We start from the raw sequence: 15,172 nt of genomic DNA, 5'->3' as shown, positions 1-15,172 counted from the left end.
CTTCCCATATGATTACTGCCCAATTATAACCATGAAACAACAGCTCCTCTTTAAAAATGAACTAATATCCACCAAAACACTGCGACCCGTCGCTGCCTTTATATCAGAAGTGCTCCACTGCTAACTTTACATGACGTGGCTAATCACAGGCAGCTAGCTTCACAGAGATAAAGTTACTGGGACCAGAACAGAGACATCCGGTTCAGTTTTTCAAGATAAAACCAGTTGTACTACTACTACTACTACTACTACTACTACTACTACTACTACTACTACTACTACTACTACTACTACTACTACTACTACTACTTACTACTACTTACTACTCATAGCTACTAGAACTACCAAATATGCTTCATAAAAAAACATCTATAGTACTACTACTAATAATAATGATAAAACTGACAGCAATAAAAAAAAGGGAAATAATTAACATAGAACATTGACATTCACAAATTATGATTGTCAGAAGAAATGGAAGACTCAAATTCAATTTATAAGGACAATAACAGGAGACATCACTAGTTTTTAAAAGAGTAATATCATTATTCTCAGTTTAAGCTTGTTGCTGAGCATATTTTTAGGACGTGTTAGACCCAGTGTTGATTTATTTTGGAGAAATGTTACAAACAATTATGTTCATGTAATGTAAAAATACTCACAGTAAAATTAACTTTACTTTAAGGTGTAAATGTTAGAGAATAACAAAGGCTAGAGTAAATTTGCAGCTTACTTTTTACCTGAATCTTATCAGATTGGTTTACACCGGTGATAATAATCATTGAGTTGTTCATACTATAAGGATGTCGACATGGACACTTGCTTAAAGATATACCACCAATGAAGGCGTATATACTTCTTTAAAATGTTCCAAGTTGTGGGTATGTACAGTAATATATTTATGTAGTTATTTACATGATTATTTATTAATTCAAGACTGGTTTGAGTCATGCTCTTATTTTGAAGGAACATGTTAGAACGACAAGAATGTCTTGTTACATCTCACACCAACATCTTTGTTTTGCTTTGCATTATGATAGTACTTCCTGTGAAATTCACAAAAGCTCCCACTTGACCAATCCAGAGGCAGACAGCAACAGAAAGAGGCGTTGCAAAGACAGTTTCCTTGTCCTACAGCAGCCGCCACCTGTGGAGGGTCGAGCCTAGGAGGAGTGCTTAGGTCTTCAACAGGGGGGGACCGCGGAGGTACCGCAGGGGGTACCTCGCCCCCCCCCTTCGCACAGAACTTCGACAGCACCCCCCTTAGAGAATAGGATAAATGTAAATAGGACGAAGAATAATGATTATTGAGAAACAATACTAATGGGAAATATACGAATATATATAAGAAACTTAGACAAACCTGTCCAATAAATTAAGTTTTTATCCTTTTTACCTGAAATTTGGTGGTGATAACTTGATAACACTTGGTTCTATGTTTCTATTGTGACTACCAGCTATACCCATCTTCAGACATCTTTTTCAACAAAGAAATTCTGGTGGAGTGTATTTTCTTCAGATTCAGTATATTCAGACCACTATTACTCAGTGCCAGAAGCAGTTGGAGTGATTCTTCACTGTTTTGCAAGAACAATAAGAGAGTTATCTTTTGAATGAGACCAAAATCTTGCCGCTGGTGCAAATGGTTGACATCAAATCAAATCAAAGTTGTGAAAAAGCACACAAACTACCAGTTTTACGGTGTTATTTTGTATAGAATTTATTTATGAAATGACAAGTGTGTCTGAGAAATAAAAAAGCAGCCAGCATAAGCCTACCAATTTATTTATATAACAGGTAAAAATGTATGTATTTTATTTATGGCATAACTTGAACTTGTTGTTCTTGAAGTCACTGACAATAAATAAATACTAACAACTTTTTATTTAAAACAGTTTAGCATGAATTAAATACATTTTGTCTTAGGTTTGCCTTCGTATGTTTACAATATTTCAACTAGTTTACGTTACTAATTTATTCAACCTTTATTTACAAAACGATGTTTTACAATGGCGATCTGGCCGACAGATTAAAAACTAATGTCCACACATCAACAGAAGAGGTTGAGTGCATAACACAAACATACAGAGACAACCAGACATGACAGTCACTACGCATTGTAGCAGGAAGGTTTGACCAAAACCTTCATTTAAAACTGTCCAGAGAGTTTGAGTCCATCCTGCAGGTTCTTCTAAGGGCCGTAGGAAAATAGACACAAGTGGTATTTTTCAGCTTAGCCAGTTATCGAGATTTAACATTGTAGTGGAAAAGATGTGGCAAAACAAACTTAATAAGAATGAAAAAACATAAAATGCACAAAGGTAACTGGCCTAGAATGGTCTTATACATTAAACTATACCAGTGCTGCATCCTGCTCATAGAAAGTGAAGAGGTTGTCAAATATGAAAACTCCATAAACATTATACACACTTTACTTTGCTTTCAAACCAGGATTTGCAACACCGTCTTTATTAGCACAGAGTGGACTGGAGTACATCCTGAAATGAGCACCCCTATGTAATGAATCGTTTTTTTGAATCGAATTATGGGATACCGAAAGAGTCACACCCCTAAAAGAGAGTGCATTACAAACATGCAATTACAACATGCAAAATACAAATCCAGTTTCTACAGGCTTTATCATTTAGATTGCCCTATAATTTAGGGATGTATGTTTTGTGGTGTTCATGGTCTGTGTGTTTGCTTAGGACGTGGAAATGTGTCTCTTTTCATAAACCAGACGCAGATCAGTTTGGACTTTGTCAACAACAAGTCAAAGTGCACTGACTGTAAAACAGCTGAGGACCTGTGAGCTTCTGCTCCTCACTGGGTGTGTCTGTTACTGTCTGTCTCTGCTTCTGCTCCTAAAATCATCCAGGTGTTGTTTGACATGAGCCAACTTGACAGCCATCCCCATTCCTGTCACTCAATCTTTTCTTTCCCTGCACCCATCATTTATCTATCCTCACCTGCTCTACAATCACTACAAATCACTCTCAGGCCCTGGAAGGAAAATGGCAAAATGGTCGATCATTTTCTGTTGATTAATAACCAGAAACACACACTTGGTGCCTCGTAGAAGTCTTATAATATGTGTTGAAGCCACATTTCTCATCTCATACTATGAATGAATATTGCCTAAATACTTTCTTGTGTATCTTCTGCCTTTCATTAACATCTTATTGCATAACAGTTGTTCTCACCTGTCACCTCTCATCACGTGAAACCATAATGCCCTAAGCAGGGGCGTGTTTACCATATTCTCTTTACTTCTCTGTGTGCTTCAACCAGTAGTCCGTTAATGTCAAAGAAATGCAGATAACCAGCTCACCCAGGCTTATGAGGATCATGCACCGATGTAACATGGGCCTGCTTGTGCTTCAACTAATTGTCAGATGAGAATATTTGACCTCTTTCAAACAGAACTACAGTAACTACTTTTAAGTGTATCCAGCATGGATGCCAGCAGCGTGTCGGTGCTGTGGTACAGGAGGTCAAAGCCCCTGGGGAAGGTGAGGCGGCGAGTTCAAGACCTCCGCATCCCTTCCTTCTCTTGCTATGACTTCATAGCCAGCAGACCCGAGTTGGACCTGAGCCACAACGAGAGCTCTCGGCTGGCAGTGGACTCCCTGCTCAGCCGGGGCTTAGAGGGATACCACGAGGTGTTGAACGCAGAGGAAGAAGTGGACTTTCTGTCAGAGCTGGAGAAGAGTTACATCCTGGAAAATGGAAGGGATGGCCACACAGGTTGTAAATGTTTGTTGTGGGCCTGCTCTCTGCAGCCTGTTGTGTTTGAACACATAAGATAACTAACAGATTGATTCATTGGCTCAAAAAGGAAAATTATTTCTGGTTGTGTGTCTTTTTATTTATCATAGCTTTGTGCTTTACCCAGCTGATCCTGGTGCATGTGATGGTAACAAAGAGTTCGATAGCCTGTCTGCTGGCTCCCAGTCTGCCACACGATGTCCGTCAGTGTCCACAGACAGCGTTTCTATGGTGGACCTGAGATTCCCAAAAGGTATTACAAGAGTAGAAAACTTTTATGGAAGCAATTATTTCCAAAAAGCCTTCTCTGATACTAGGACTTAAGTACAATCTTTACATTGTTTGACTTGTTTGTTAAGCTCTTATCACATGGGAATTGCAAATTGCATGTCATTTTGAAAATAAAAATGACCTGAAAGATGTTTCAGTTCACATGTTTTCACATAGAAAAGTTTGCATTCAAAACATGTATCATGTTAAAATGTGCCCAACATGTAAAGATAAACACGCTGTCATTTCATAATGTGGAATTTGGCTTTTCGTGTGAAATTCACTTTTTGCTTTTTTTCTGTAAGGAGAGACTTTTGAGTGTCAGCACAATGTACTTTCATGCCAAATCAGAATCCGTTCTCATTCGCTTCCATCTCTGATCATGTTCTTGTACCTTCCAGATGTGAAGAGGACTGATTCTGTCCTGGAGGAGCCCGTCGCTGAGGTTTATTTCCAGTCTGACATCAGAGCAGCCGGAATGAAAGACCTGGTCAGAGGCTTCATCAGAAAGGCTGGAATGGTGTGTGTGTGTGTGTGTGTGTGTGTGTGTGTGTGTGTGTGTGTGTGTGTGTGTGTGTGTGTGTGTGTGTGTGTGTGTGTGTGTGTGTGTGTGCGCGCGTGTGTAAGGAGAGTAGTTAGTGTGTGTTCTCTTGTACCTGCACATAAGAAGGACATAACATGCATGCCTGTACATGTGAGGGATGATAAAATATGTCGGATCTCGTGTGCTGAAAGGTTAGATAGTGATGCACAGAGTGATATCTGTGTGTACAGGTCTTAATTATAGTGATTGACAGCTTTAGTGACATGTGACCGTGTGTGTGTGTGTGTAGGCCCTGGCCATCGTGATGGACAGCTTTAGTGACATAGAGCTGCTTTGTGATCTTCTGGAAGCGACCAGGAAGAGAAATGTTTCTGTTCATCTGCTGCTGGATCATCTCAACCTGAACCTGTTTGTCAGCATGTGGCAGGACCTCAAACTCAACAGCAAAAACTTCCCTGTGAGTCTGTTCATGTTCCTCTTTCCATCCACCTGCCTTTCTGAGCCTGACTGCATTTACCAAAACGTGGTCTTTTGACATATTCAGACTTACTTTGAGGATCTCTGGTCTATAAATACACTACTTCATATTGAAACAGTAAAAAGAAAGAAAGGGCAAATATAACACAAGATTTAAAAAGTGTATATATTTGAGATTCTTCCGCTTAATGCTCTTAACACTTGTGCCTAACTTTGAAAAAAAGTTGCACAGATTAAAAATGATATATTAATGTTGTTTTCCACTTACACTGAGTTAAAGCTTTTAACAAACTTCAGTACTGATCCTAACCATCATTCATTCATTTAATAAAAATAACATAGTGGCGATGGTCTAGTGGTACAGCTTCCAAACAGAACACCAGATGGTTGTGAGTTCAACACCAGGTTGCCACCATTGTGCCCCTGAGCAAGGCACTTAACCCTGAGTTGCTCCAGGGAGACTGTCCCTGTAGTTAGTTCACTGTCTGCTAAATGACCTGTAATGTAATAGTATTACTGTTGATAGGAGAAAAACTCCACAAAGTTGAATTATTTCCTGTTGCAATGTTTTTAGTTTAGTTTTAGGAAGAGGACATTGAGTTGATAAATGCTAGTTTTATAACATGATGCCACTTTTTTTATGGAGAAAATAATAACCACAAAAAATACCACTACATTAGTATATCTTCAATACCATCATGGTGATGCTCCATATTTGGCATATGTATATATATTTGTATCTTAAAGAGTTTTTAATTTGCTGCTGTAGTCATCAGCTGCTTTTGCAAATATCAATAGTTTGTTTATTGTAAAACAACTAAACTGGGTGATAAAGATAATTTACCTTATTTAACAAACACAACTATTAGACCCTCTCACTGCTATATTATACAATTATACATATTTAATAAGTGTGTGTGTGTGTGTGTGTGTGTGTGTGTGTGTGTGTGTGTGTGTGTGTGTGTGTGTGTGTGTATAGAAACTGTCAGTACGCAGTGTGGACGGTCAGACCTACTGTTCCAGGACAGGCAGGAAGCTGACTGGTCAGATTGCTGAGAATTTTATCATCACTGACTGGACTGAGGCGCTGACTGGCTCATACAGGTACACACACGATGACTCTTTTATGACATACTGTACTATTACTTTTATATGACTGTTTTTACATACTATACTATACTACTACTTTTGACATTTTGTATGACATACTATACTATTATATTTTTGACATACTATATTACTTTTTTAAGACATACTATTACTTACATATTATACATATTATACTATTACTTTGCTATTACATACAATAGCGATTTTTAATGATTTTTAATCCTAGACTATGACCTTTTATATCCCTTTTTTATGACATTGCCTCTAAGGACATAATTCACCCTAATCTAATCTTTTCTGTGTTATTTTACCTTCACGCTGACAGTTGGGCTCGCTCAGTTACTATAGTAACAGGAGTGTTGAAAGTAACTTCTTTCAACGGTTAGATATTTATTGTTTGCTGTGTAAATAAAAGACACACCTTGTGTACTCAAAGATGGAAACGGTTTGTCTATTTTCTTACAACTTCTACAACAATATTATTTATTTTTTATGCCATATTTATAACATTTTAATGACTAACTATACTGAGTGAGTTTTTAATGATATTTTTATTTTGATATAACGTTTGTATGACGTCTTTTGTGACACACTATACTGTGACTCTTTAATGATTTATTTTATTTATATAGTATACTGACATTAAAATAGCAAATCTTGCTCTACCATTAATGCTGTGTGTGTGTGTCTGTGTCTGTGTCTGTGTGTGTGTGTGTGTGTGTGTGTGTGTGTGTGTGTGTGTGTGTGTGTGTGTGTGTGTGTGTGTGTGTGTTTTGTCTCCTCAGTTTCTCCTGGCTGTCCTGGCAGGTCCATCGTAGTCTAACTGTTCTTGTAAAGGGCAGTGCGGTCATACCTTTCCATCAGGAATTCCTCAGGCTATACGGCAGCTCCAAACCACTCCCCGGCTTTGCCACTTTTATCACCGTGCCTCACACTCTCCCTCTTTACACGCCCACAACAATGTGCCACAGGGCTCAGAATGAAGATGCTCAAAACATTCAGACAAAAACAAAAATGCCATCAAATCTACAGAGCGCAGAATTTGAGTGCAATACCCAGCCTCTACACACAGCAGGCACTGGTACACAAATGCATAAAAAACCTCCACAACTGTATCTAAAACCTCTTGTTCAACCAGGAACACTGCAGAGTGTATATGTGGGGAAGCCACAGCATACAGTGGGGGCTGTTTGCACGCAGCAGAGAGCACAAACAAATGTGGAAAAGAATCAATCCAAAATCCACGGTTACTCAAACCCTCTCAGTCCGACCCATGTCTCATATGTTCAGTCGCAGCTTACCAGCCTTACCATCACCACTACAGCTGAAAAGAATGCGAGGACTCAAGAGTCAAACCCTCAGCACATGGCTTCTCTTGCACCCGGACAGCACAGGAATTATCATCAATCAACTTTCACGACAAATCTTAAGCACCATAATGAAGATCTTTTCTTTTGGCAAAGGAATAGGGACAGATGCCGGACGGAGCCTTTGGTGGGGATTGCTGCAGGTCCAGACAAACAAAGACGACAATGGACCTGCTCACCTAACTTTAAACCAAAGTTGGACTTTCTATCTGATAATCCCAAAGTTCTGCCTCCTTCCATGTCACAGCAAAAACAAGCAAAGACAGGCCCGCGGTTACAAACTAAATTGTCCTCTCAAGGAAGCAGGAGGCAAGACCGCCCCGAGAGACACCACCAACCCTCCCCCCAGTCACACCCAACCACAGAGGCTCCAGGTTCAAAGTCAGCCAAGATGTTCTTACCAGGTACACTTGTACAGCCCCACACCTTCCAGCAGGCGAGGCCACCACCAAGATTAAACTGGATACCCCAGAGTTGCACAGAAAGACCCAAACCTGTGGCTCGCCACAGCTCTTTCCACATCACCTACGGGACGGACAGACAGGTGGGCTGGAGGCCGTGTCACACCGGAATGAATACCTCATTAGGAAGAAGCAAGAGCATGACTGACAGACACCCAGCTGGCCTTAATCCAAGCATAACAAAGATTAAGACTAAGTTTGACCTTTAGTGTTATATTGACGGACACATTTAATCACCCTTGAACAGTTTAATCATACAGGTCAACAAACATAGTATATTCATATGAATTATATTAAACTAGTGTATATTGGCCGGTTTTTTATCGTGCACACAAACCGCACGAAGGTTAATGCTCTGAACATAGTTCACACATGTATATTATTTTATTCAAAACAAAGATTTCATTTTGACTTGTCAAAAAACTGTAGAACGTCAAAATAAAATGTGATTTAAAAAGACAGTATTTTAACAGAATACTTAGTGTTCTTTCTTCACAGGGGTTTTCAGTTATTAGCTGATTAGAGCTCTGCTCAGGTCAATGATGAGAGTTATGTAATGTCAACACACCTGAAGAATTAATATATCAGATACAACTGCACTAACAGTGAGGGAGCCGTCAATCAAGCGCTGTCTGAAGAGGTCTAATCAGGCAATTAATTGAAAACACATGTGTGGCTGTACCATGTGTAGGGGCTGTTATTATCCATTGATGGGAAAATGTATCCATGTAGAAGAAAATAAAGTCTCCCCTTAACTGTTATTTGTGTTAATCATTTTAGAATTAACATTTAATTGAAGAAACGTTTTAATATTCTGTTATAAAAACATTTAAAACCACCTGGCTATCTTTGTATCACAGTGGGAAGTTTATTTGAGTGATTCTAGGAACAGCTAATGTTGCAGACAGCTCCTAAACTGTGGAGATAAATGCATAAATCATAAGTGCCAACAGACTTTCTTTTTATCTGTCCTAGTAGCAGCACAGGGGGAACTAATGTTAGCGATGTCTGTCAACAGTAAGTGTTGCTAGCATGCACAATAACAACACTGGAACAGGCACACCTGTGGAGCCATCATCAATGCCACCCACGCTTCTCCTGACATGTCAAAAATGTTTTCTTTCCTGTCATTAGTTTACAGCCCGTTTAGGTTACTTCTGCACAAAATGCTCGAGAACGCTTCAGAAAAAACCCACATTTTATTAAAACCATTCTTAAGATATGAGCATGTTAAGGCATAAGTGACATTTTAGGCAGAACATTCAATAGTTTTTTTAATTTCTCACTTTGTTTCCTGCCTCGATGCAGAACAGAATCTGTTATAAATCATATTACATTCAGTATGAAGTGAGTCCGTGTACGTCTGGTTTACGTGATACTGTAGGATTAACTAACGACTACATTCAATGTGCAGTTCAGCCTGTGCTTAAATTAAGTGTTGAGGCGATCATGAACATTTCTGTTACATTGTTACAAGTTATATGCACTTTAAAAATGTTTTTTTTTTGAGATTGTCAGCATTGAACTTTTGTATTTATGGAGACTTGTTATGATATCAATAATGTCCACTTCTGTTTCAAGACTTGAATCAGTTTATACAGTCAGATTATTTTGCTCTTCGATGGGATCTACACAGGGACGGAGCTTCAGTATGTTCTGCAGTCCCTTCCTGTCTGTAAACAGGCATCACCGGCGCATCAGGACTCTGCGTCCGTCTGTGTTTGATGTTGACGGCCATCAGTCTCTAGCACACCAGTCAGTAAGATCTTGTTCCACCAGCGATCCCTGAAGTTCTGCACACACACACTGGCCAGACTCTCCCCGTCCTGGTAGTCCTCCCTCATCTTATCCGGGATCAGGTCCTCTGACAACACCTGGGAGGTCAAACAGAGATAAACAGAGCGTGTGTTACAGCGTACAAACTATCCACTGACTTTAACTGAGCCCCAAACCCAGGCCAACCCTAAAATTGCCTGAAATTCAGGGCCTTGACACAGCATGTATAAACAAAACCAGAAGCACATCTTCACCTCAGTGAGAGCCTGCAGGGTTGTTTCTTTGGGCTTCAGCCTCTGTAACATCTCATCTGTCGTCTGTAGGGTGCTTTCAGTGCGCTGCAACACAAAGGAGGACTGCTGCTTCCGAAGGATTCTCAACAGGAGTCTGAGGAAGACGTTCAGAAACTACGACTTACATTTAAACTTTTCATAAGCACACATTCAACGGATGCATCACAGATTATTACGACGGCGTATTGAGGCCTTTGTAAAAAAAATAATTCAAAGCCAGGGGAATGGGGTAGTATTTAGAGAAAATAAATTCAGAGATCAAATACAAAGTTGGATGTTCTCTGAAATTAAAGTGGTAAATTCACAAGCAAAAAATAACTAATTTACGAGGAAAGACTTGAATATTCTGAGATTCACAGCCCAAATCTCAGCAATGTCTCTTTAAAGTGATAATGTGGTGACTCTGGGCTAAAATCACAAGTATTATTTTAGCCCCCTAGGGGGTCCAGTCCGGCCCGCGGGACGACTTTGCAAAGTGTAAAAATGAGTTGTTTTGATCATAAAGTAAAATACTGTTCCAGATACCTGTGACTAAATGTGTTGTGTCTTTGTAGACACACTGTGACCTGTAGGTTGTAATGAACATGTGTAAATTATAAACTGAGGCATAATATTGTTGAAATTGCTCCTTTTTTTCTTAAGACATTTCAGGTGTTCATAATGTTTTGTAAAAAGATAGTTCATTAAATGTGAACGTTTTCAGAATGTACTTTCTTGCACTAAAACGAAGGGGAACATTTGGAGTTGTCGTTATTTACAGGTTATTATGATGTGATGTTACTGGACCGGCCCACTTGAGATTAAATTGTGCTGCATGTGGCCCCTGAACTAAAATGAGTTTGACACCCCTGATCTAGGCTTTCCAGTGGATTTCAACTATTACATTATGTTTCCAATTGTATTTCTACCTACTTATACTGAAAAGCTGGCTAATATTTTGTGTGCTGTGTGTATGTAAGTGAGAACAATCACCCAGCTGTACCTTGTTCTGATGAAACAGGTGCAAGCTTGTAGCCAAATTCTGTCTTCATCGAGCGCTGCTGCCTCCTCTTGATGATCCTCAGTCTCTCCATTATTCTGCGTTTTTTCTGCTGATTCACACTTCTGTGAGGAACAAGATCCTAATAAAGGCAAACACAAACGATCACATCAAAGAATGAGGTCTAATCACTTATTATCATCTACGCGTTTGTTACAACTTGCTAAAAGAAGAAGGAAAGAGCAAAAGCGTTCATTCAGCATAGCAGTACAAAACTAAAAACAACGATCTACCTGCATAATTGACTTAAGAAAAGATATGGGTGCTAAATAAGAAGGAATGAACTCCATCCTACCTGTGGTGCTGTCGCTCTCCAGCAGCTGCAGACACGCCTGTCCCAGGTTGTACCAGTGCCAGGGGTTGAAGGGCAGCAGGCTGCACAGCTGCTGCAGAGACGACCTCTGTGATCCTACCGCTCCAAAATGCTGGTAGATGCTGACCTTTAGTCAAAGTTGACATTTCAATTAAAAGGAATACGTCACCTATGAAATGTTAATTTTCTAGATGAATTTTTCACCCTTTGTAATCTTGAATTCTTGAAGAAAACCTTGTTTGAATAGTAGAGTCGAGTAAATGGGGGCCATATTTAACAACAGCAAAACTATATCAAAACATCTGTGCGCAAGCGTGAGACTGTTTACTCACAAGTATTTTAAATAGTAACGTTTTAGCGAAAATCAAATCAAATTTATTTATATAGCCCAATATCACAAATTACACATTTGTCTCAGTGGGCTTTGCAGACTGTACAGGTTACGAAAATGCACGTTTGGGAAGTAGTGAGCATACAACTATACGGATATATCAAACTTGGATTGTACTGCACGAGTTCTGTAAATATAGTTTAGCTGTCGGTAAGCGCTGCCCTCATTTACTTCAAATTATCAGGAACTTTCTCCGTTTTTAGATTCTTTGTTCACAATAATAATGTTATTACATTTACATAAAATGATTTGAAACCAACCAAAAGGGTGTTAGTGTGTGTGTGTTCTGGCTAATGCTGACCTTAAGCAGCAGGAGGCTGATCAGGTGACAGCAGTTGGAGGCTTCTTTGCTCTGGAGAAAGAGCAAGTAGACATTACTACAGAGTTCAAAGCTTGCAGACTGATTCTTCCTATCATTATATTAGGCCAAGAAAGCAACTTGCTCCTTTAGATATACATATACACACGCACACAATTTCTCTCTTCTTTTTTTTTTACACCAAGTGATATATGTAATGTATTTCCAGTTCCAGAAGGAAAAGCTCATAGAAGAATTACCAGTAAGTCCGTCAAGTCCAGCGCCCTTTCTCTCTGCCCCAGTTTCGTGCAGCATCGGGCCATTCCCTCCAGTACATCTCTTCTGATGGTCAGGTTGTTGTCAGAGATCCGTTCCAGGCAGCTGCTGTATGCATCCAAGGCTTTCTATGCCCACCACACCATGGGAACGGATCATTATATAGTAGACATAGTAGGAGCGAGGTATGAATGACACGTGACTCAGGTTAGAACATTACGGGAATATTCAAGGTGCAAACTTTTCATGGGAATTAAAAGGACACAACGTGAACACAATTGTTCCATGTTATCTTGAAATGTTGCCTAGTAGCACACTGCTAAATAAAGTAAATATATTCCTTTTGTTCTCTGTTGGGTAGAATATGTTAATTTATACATAACAGGAACAAGTTACCAGTCCTGGATGTTGTTATCTCAGCAGCAGCTCTACAGGAACATGCACATATTAACAGTGCAGCATAATAGTCCCCATGGACCAGCTGAAGGACACTGAACTGTTTATCCACTTATTTTTCTGGAACTTGTAAAGAACTTCATTGGTCATTTGTCAGCATAACTGAAAAATCACAATTGTCGTTAATAAGTATTTGAAATTAAAGATGATTGGCTGTTTAATTACCTGATGGTTCCCCTGTTTCACAGCCAAGTCACCTCTGAACTTATAGACCTTCTGCTTCTCCAAAGGATCATCTGTACTGAGAGCAGTACTCTCACAGAACCACTGCATAAAGAAATAAGAAGAGAAAAGATGACAAAGATTTTTAAAGTGGGCACAAATATAATGTGAAGCGCTACTAAAAACATTCACTGAATCCAAAAACAAACATATTACATATTTACCAAATGTCATTGAATCTAACTCGCAGTGTTTCTCCACATGTAAAGGTCATGCACTTAAAATCAACAGACCAAAATAAATATTTGGATACAATAACATGGAAGAACGTTTTTTTAAGGTATTTTATATTGCAGCTAAATATGCCTACTCAGCTATATATACACTCACTCAATGTGTTAACATTGCCCACAAAGGAGGTTTCAATCAATCATTGTCTATGCTTTGATTGTATGCAGAACATCTCGTTTGTTACATGCTATTTATAGTTATAGTTATAGTATAGTAGTTTACTTAATGGCATCGCATGTCAGATCTGCGATTATTGTTCTGGTTTTCTTCTTTCCTTTTGTATTGGTATGTGAATATTTTGACAAGTGGTGGAAGAAGTATTCAGATCCTTTAATTAAGGAAAAAGGTCTAATACTAAACTAAAAGTAGAATCCCTTCATTCAAAACCTAAATTCAGTTTAATTATTCATTAGTGTTATACTATTATATAGGATGTTTTTAGATTAATACTCCTGCATTAATGTGTATGTTGCATTGTATATAACTTGTATAACAAGAAATGCAGAAATGCACCATATTCTGTAAATCAAATGGGAAGATACACTTTTCACTAGACAGGAAGGGGATGAAAAACTGTATTCTGTAAGTTGTCAGACACATTTAGTGGAGAAAAAAGTAAAATATTAGCATCGGAGATGTTACGTTAGTAAAGTTAACATTAAACACACTACTCGTGTAAGGTACAAATAGCCTACCTCGAGTTTTAAGTACAGTAACGTTATTTGAGTAAATGTACTTAGTTAGCTTCATCCACCACGGTGTGTTGTTTACTTACGACTATAGCTAGCTCGCTAGCTAGCAGCTTCTTTTTATTTCTAGCTGTTTCCCCGCCATAAAGCCTTCAAAACAGTGTGGCTTCATCCATGTCCAGCATCATAGACACACCACAGCAGCTGTATGTAATGTGAACCAGTAACGTTACGTTTATATTGAACAGACTCACCTCCGGTTCACACAGTTTGGCGTTATAAGAAGCGAGGGCCACAGAGACTCGGTCTTTCGCCTGCAAAAACACCGAGTCGTCAAACGTGCTTCCAAACATCTCCATCCGGAACCGAAAAATTACAACCAACTACTCAATTTCAATATGTAAGCGGGACAGAAACAAGTACCTAACCGAAGCTCATGTACGTTTGTTTACACACTCATGGTTACCCAGTCGTTAAGTGTAAAGTGCACGACTTGCCCACGGTTAATAGTTCCGGGCGGAAAGGTTCCGACCGATGATAGGACTGGGCACATGCAGCTCACATTAACATAACGAGAATGAATTATTGTTCAAATACGTCTCAACTTGTATTTAAACTGATACTGACATCCCAAAAACAAACATTGTGTAAGGCAAGTGTACATCTCCATCGTGACCAACCTAAAAGAAGTGAACCCATGCATAAATGAAAGCACTTCCATACACTTCCTATGCATTCAGAGGAAATAACATAAACAGTAATGGTCATTCAATCAAAAAATACATGATGGTTCCATTGCAATTGTTGTTTATCTCAGTAAAGCTATACAAAATACATGTGGCCAGATACCATGTATTTAATATGAAGATACAAAATGATGTATATTTGAGACAACTCAAACAATTGTGCTTTGGTATATTTTTCATATCAACATTAAATCAACAACATATGGATAGTCAATTCAAATGCCAGCTAAATCATTTTGCTTTCATACAGTCATTATATCACAGTATCATGATTACCAATGAATGATACATTGACACCAGCTGAACTGAGAAAAACAAAACAATGATTTCTATTAATTTGCACAGATGTAATTAAACATATTGAGATCAAACATGGTGGACCAGAGATGTTCCCCCCTTTGTGTCAATGGCAGCACTCATGTCACAGTCTTTTAACTTATTATTT

At 38.9% G+C, this 15,172-nt stretch overlaps 2 protein-coding genes across 2 annotated transcripts; one reads left to right on the top strand and one right to left on the bottom strand.

Moving 5' to 3' along the window:
* The first annotated feature begins 3,455 nt into the window (after nucleotides 1–3,455).
* Nucleotides 3,456–8,145, top strand: fam83a (family with sequence similarity 83 member A). The gene is made up of 7 exons (XM_029451213.1): nucleotides 3,456–3,747; nucleotides 3,896–4,021; nucleotides 4,440–4,558; nucleotides 4,872–5,039; nucleotides 6,039–6,163; nucleotides 6,955–7,250; nucleotides 7,973–8,145. Exons 1-7 carry the CDS (start codon nucleotides 3,456–3,458, stop codon nucleotides 8,143–8,145), a joined length of 1,299 nt encoding a protein of 432 aa, XP_029307073.1.
* A 1,032-nt stretch (nucleotides 8,146–9,177) lies between these two features.
* c16h8orf76 (chromosome 16 C8orf76 homolog) lies at nucleotides 9,178–14,482 on the bottom strand. Its single transcript, XM_029450632.1, has 8 exons — nucleotides 14,236–14,482; nucleotides 13,005–13,106; nucleotides 12,368–12,511; nucleotides 12,111–12,161; nucleotides 11,401–11,545; nucleotides 11,049–11,187; nucleotides 10,028–10,160; nucleotides 9,178–9,871 (listed from the first exon to the last, which is right to left on the bottom strand). Exons 1-8 carry the CDS (start codon nucleotides 14,338–14,340, stop codon nucleotides 9,695–9,697), a joined length of 996 nt encoding a protein of 331 aa, XP_029306492.1. The 5' UTR covers nucleotides 14,341–14,482; the 3' UTR covers nucleotides 9,178–9,694.
* Between the last annotated feature and the right edge of the window lie 690 nt (nucleotides 14,483–15,172).

The sequence above is a fragment of the Cottoperca gobio genome, chromosome 16 (assembly GCF_900634415.1).
Source record: "Cottoperca gobio chromosome 16, fCotGob3.1, whole genome shotgun sequence".
NCBI lineage: Eukaryota > Metazoa > Chordata > Actinopteri > Perciformes > Bovichtidae > Cottoperca > Cottoperca gobio.
The sequence above is the reverse complement of the archived record's forward strand: the minus strand, read 5'-3'. Positions and strand labels throughout refer to the sequence as shown.